Genomic DNA, 4492 nt, shown 5'->3' with positions numbered 1-4492 from the left:
AACCCTAAAGCTTGGATCTAGGTTTCTCTATTGTACATACTTTGAATCCAAGACTATAAACCCTAATTCTAGCATATGGAAATCATAATTCACATGTAAATAGGTTTAAGAACATACCTTGATTGTTATATAGTAATAACAATCCAATTCCTCCTTGAATTGACCTTAGAAAGCTGAAAGTCACAAGTGTCACTCCTCTAATGGCTTACCAACACCATAAGCAAATGGAGAAGGTATAAAGAGAGAGGAGAGAGGTTAGAATTCGTATCTAGGACCTCTTGGGAAGGGATACCCGAATTCATGACCTTGGGATTGTTTATATAGGTGTAGAGATAGGGTTTCAGTCATTATCCTTATCTAGTTGATTATCCATTAAGCAACCAATAAGATAATCCTTGAATCCTTATCATACTCGAATTCTAAGGCTTTCCAACCTTAAATTCGTTCACCATACTTATAAGATAATTCTTACCTTATTTTGTAACTATCACATAATTACAATTCAGCCCCTCTAGTTTAATTAATTACACTTGATCACAAAATTAATTCTCAATTAATTATTGACCAATATTAATTAAACAAATATGATTTCTCCTTTAATATATTATCCTTATAACAATTAATAAATCATATTATCCTCTCTTTCTATTTATTTCTCCAATCAAGTTGCTTTGGTGAAGGCAACCCAAAAGGACCATGCACCATCGGGTCAAGTACATACCAAAATAGTTATGGACTTAGACACTAATCCAACAGTTATATGTATAGCCACTATCAAGATGCTTTAGCGATCTGTAGGGTACACGGAAATCCACAGTATTTCATTACATTTACATGCAATGTCAAATGGCCGGAGATTACACGGTATATGGACATGCATGATCAGAGAGACCCGCAAAGCAGAGCAGATATCATTGCTAGAGTATTCAAGCTGAAAGTACAATCCTTCATAAATTACCTAAAGCAAGATAAACATTTTGGAGAAATCGATGCATGTACGTATAACCATTCTTTGTATTTATCAATTATTACTTCACTTCTATAGTGTGCTCAGTATTGTTTCCCAATAGTTTATAACTATTTGTTAATTCCCATTTCGATTTGTTTCCCTTTTCCTATATAACAGATTTCTATATCTGTGTAGATTTGTACACAATTGAATTTCAAAAAAGAGGGCTTCCCCACTGTCACACATTAATTTGGGTAAATGCTAAATACAAGATAAAAACTCCAGAAGAAGTTGATGCATTTATTACAGCAGAACTGCCGGATCCATTACTAGAGCCTCAACTACATGCAACTATAACAATGTGCATGATCCATGGTCCGTGTGGATTGCTCAATGAAAGAGCTCCATGTATGAAGGATGGAAAGTGCAGCAAACATTTCCCAAAGCCATTCCTCGCCGCTACAATCTTTGATACAGAAGGTTACACTCGCTACAAACACGGACCAGATGCCCAACACACAACATCATGTGGAATCATTATCCACAATGGATATGTTGTGCCATATAACAAGAAACTTTGCTCCAGATTCGAAGCTCATATAAATGTAGAATATTGTGGGTGGAACATGATGATCAAATACCTTTTTAAGTATATCTCAAAGGGAATATATCGTGTCAGATATGTCATTCAAAAGGATGTAGGTGTCAATGATGTTGGACCAAGCAACACTGTAAATGAACAATCGGATGTCATGTGTCAAGAAAAGCAACACATTGATGAGATAAAAACATATTTGGATGGTAGATATATTTATCCACATGAAGCAGCATGGCGAATATTTGATTTCCCTATACATCACCAAAATCCAGCGGTCCAGATACTCTCAGTTCATGAAGAAAATAGTCAGTCAATTCTTTTCAAGGAAGACACAACAATAATACAAGTTCTTCGTAATCCATCTGCTACTAGGACAACCCTTTTAGCATGGTTTGAAAGCAACGCAAAGGACCCGACAGGTCATCAACACACATATATTGAGTATCCAAAATACTACAAATGGGATGGCCCTTCCAAATCGTGGGATAGGAGAGCAGCTGTTTCATCTAACATGGTTGGTCGTCTTGTATTTGTGCATCCATCATCTGGTGAATTGTTCTACTTGCGGTTGTTTCTGTGTCACCAAAAGGGTTGTACCTCTTTTGAAGACCTCCGAACCGTATCTGGTTATGTTCACCCTACGTACAGATCTGCATGTAATGCGCTTGGAATCATAGGGGATGACATTGAGTGGCTTGTTGCGTTCAATGATGCTTCTACATGGGCAACACCGTTCCAACTCTGTCTTCTTTTTTGTAGTTTGTTATTATTCTGTGAAGTTACAGATCCAAACCTTTTGTGGCAAAAGGCTTATGAAAAAATGTCAGACGACTACATTTATAGATTAAATTCAACATTACCTGATAAGGCTTTCTATGCAACAGACGATGTAGTTCGTCAGCAATTACTTCATGATCTAGAAGACATGCTCTCTTCTTCTGTTCCAACAAGATCACTTGCTCATTTCAATTTGCCCATGCCATCACCTGTTATGCATACAATTCTCCAAAATCGACTACTCCTGGAAGAGATGACTTACGACAAAAGGGTTTTGGCAGATCAGCATGCACAATTGCTTCCACAACTAAATACGCAGCAGATGGCGATCTATAGAAATGTTGTTTCCTGTATAGAAGCTAACAAACAGATTCTTATGTTCGTTTATGGTCATGGGGGTACTGGAAAGGCATTCCTTTGGACAACTATTCTTTCTTTTTTTCGATCGCTCGGAAAGGTTGTTCTTGCAGTCGCCGCTTCCGGAATAGCATCATTGCTTTTGCCTTCTGGAACCACAACGCATTCGAGATTTAAGATACCAATTGATCTCGCCAGCAACAGATCATGCGATATAAAAAAAAGGACATCACTAGCGGATCTTATGAAACATACATCACTCATCATATGGGATAAAGCCCCTATGAGTGATAGATGATGCTTTGAATATCTTGATAGGTCTTTACGGGATGTACTTGACTGTGACAAGAAGCCATTCGGTGGTATTTCAGTCCTTCTTGGTGGTGACTTTCGACAAACACTACCCGTTTTTCCAAAAGGAACACGATCCCAAATCATAGATCTTACACTGCCAAACTCATATCTATGGAAGTTTTTCGACATTCAGATGTTGACTCAAAACATAAGGCTCAGTTCCAATAACGATAGGAATCCATAGACAATGTCAACAGCCTTCTTTGCCGAATGGCTACTTCAAATTGGTGAGGGCATAGTTGGACGGCCTGATCCAGATGATCTACGCGACACGTCTTTGATTCAGATCCCTCATTCATTGCTGATACCTCCAACGCATGACTCACTACAACAACTGATACGTTTCGTATACGACACAAAATTACTTAATGCTCCGACAGTAATCGATCTATCAACACGAGCGATTGTCTGTCCAACTAATGAAGCCGCCGATAATATCAACAACATCATCCTCAAATCAGTTGAAACGGATAGCAGGACATATAACAGTACTGATGCAATGGAACCGAACGGAAAGCACACATCAGATTTAGAGGGATTGTTCCCTATAGAATACCTAAATCAGTTGACTTTCCCAGGAATACCACCACACACATTGGAATTAAAGTTGAAGACACCCATAATGTTAATGCGAAACATCAGGCAACGAGATGGCCTATGTAATGGAACCAGACTAATTGTCACACAACTTCTGCCAGCAATGATTGAGGCGACTATAATCACAGGGACATCCATCGGACAACGAGTCTATATACCTCGCATAAAGTTCATCCATAAACCATTAGATTTGCCCGTCTCCTTTACACGAAAGCAATTCCCTGTTAAATTATGCTATGTAATGACAATCAACAAAAGCCAAGGGCAGTCTCTGAAAAAAATCGGTGTTTATCGGTCTTAACCCGTTTTCTCACATGGGCAGTTGTATGTAGCACTTTCTAGAGCAACTTCCCCAGATTCATTGAAGATCCTTATAGAAAGAGATGATGCTATGCCATACAACGAAACAAAAAATGTTGTGTATAGAGACTTATTACAAAAAATCACTGCAACCGAGGTTTCCCACATCATCACCGCATATTGTCATCCCGTTCATATCCTCATTTTACTATAGTCATTCAGTATTAGACACCAACAAATATTTATGTGTATTACAGATATGTAGTAATTTACAGAACAGATTATGATCTTTTACATAGGCTCATTATATCCATTTAAAATGGAAAGATACTAACACATTTCACCTACTGTCAGAAACGAACAGCAAACAATGACCAGCATATCTGAATTGAGGCGCGATGGAATTGGAAGTCCAATAGAATTGAGAATTGTTCGGAAATGGAGGCACAATGTCCGTCGATATGAAACCTGGTTTCTTGGGGTTGACAGATTTGTAAGTGAATAAAAAGCAACGACACTACAATCTTTTATTAAGTGTAACACATATTGATTAATCAAAA

General features: G+C 38.0%; 2 protein-coding genes across 2 annotated transcripts; both read left to right on the top strand.

Annotated features, from left to right (window-relative positions):
* The first annotated feature begins 760 nt into the window (after positions 1-760).
* On the top strand, positions 761-2979 carry LOC145060072 (uncharacterized). The gene is made up of 2 exons (XM_079007799.1): positions 761-995; positions 1145-2979. Exons 1-2 carry the CDS (start codon positions 761-763, stop codon positions 2977-2979), a joined length of 2070 nt encoding a protein of 689 aa, XP_078863925.1.
* A 243-nt stretch (positions 2980-3222) lies between these two features.
* Positions 3223-4219, top strand: LOC145060071 (uncharacterized). Its single transcript, XM_079007798.1, has 3 exons — positions 3223-3870; positions 3955-4089; positions 4190-4219. The coding sequence occupies exons 1-3, from the start codon at positions 3223-3225 to the stop codon at positions 4217-4219; spliced, it is 813 nt and encodes a 270-aa protein (XP_078863924.1).
* The last annotated feature ends 273 nt before the right edge of the window (positions 4220-4492 follow it).

Source organism: Lactuca serriola, chromosome 6 (genome assembly GCF_051521515.1).
Source record: "Lactuca serriola cultivar US96UC23 chromosome 6, Lser_US96UC23_V15, whole genome shotgun sequence".
Classification (NCBI taxonomy): domain Eukaryota; kingdom Viridiplantae; phylum Streptophyta; class Magnoliopsida; order Asterales; family Asteraceae; genus Lactuca; species Lactuca serriola.
The sequence above is the reverse complement of the archived record's forward strand: the minus strand, read 5'-3'. Positions and strand labels throughout refer to the sequence as shown.

Coding starts and splice junctions, on each gene's coding strand:
- LOC145060072 (XM_079007799.1), top strand. CDS start 761: ATGTATAGCCACTATCAAGATGCTTTAGCGATCTGTAGGGTACACGGA. Junction 996..1,144: donor TTTTGGAGAAATCGATGCAT/GTACGTATAACC, acceptor ATATCTGTGTAG/ATTTGTACACAATTGAATTT.
- LOC145060071 (XM_079007798.1), top strand. CDS start 3,223: ATGTCAACAGCCTTCTTTGCCGAATGGCTACTTCAAATTGGTGAGGGC. Junction 3,871..3,954: donor TCCCTGTTAAATTATGCTAT/GTAATGACAATC, acceptor TCACATGGGCAG/TTGTATGTAGCACTTTCTAG. Junction 4,090..4,189: donor AAAAAATCACTGCAACCGAG/GTTTCCCACATC, acceptor TGTGTATTACAG/ATATGTAGTAATTTACAGAA.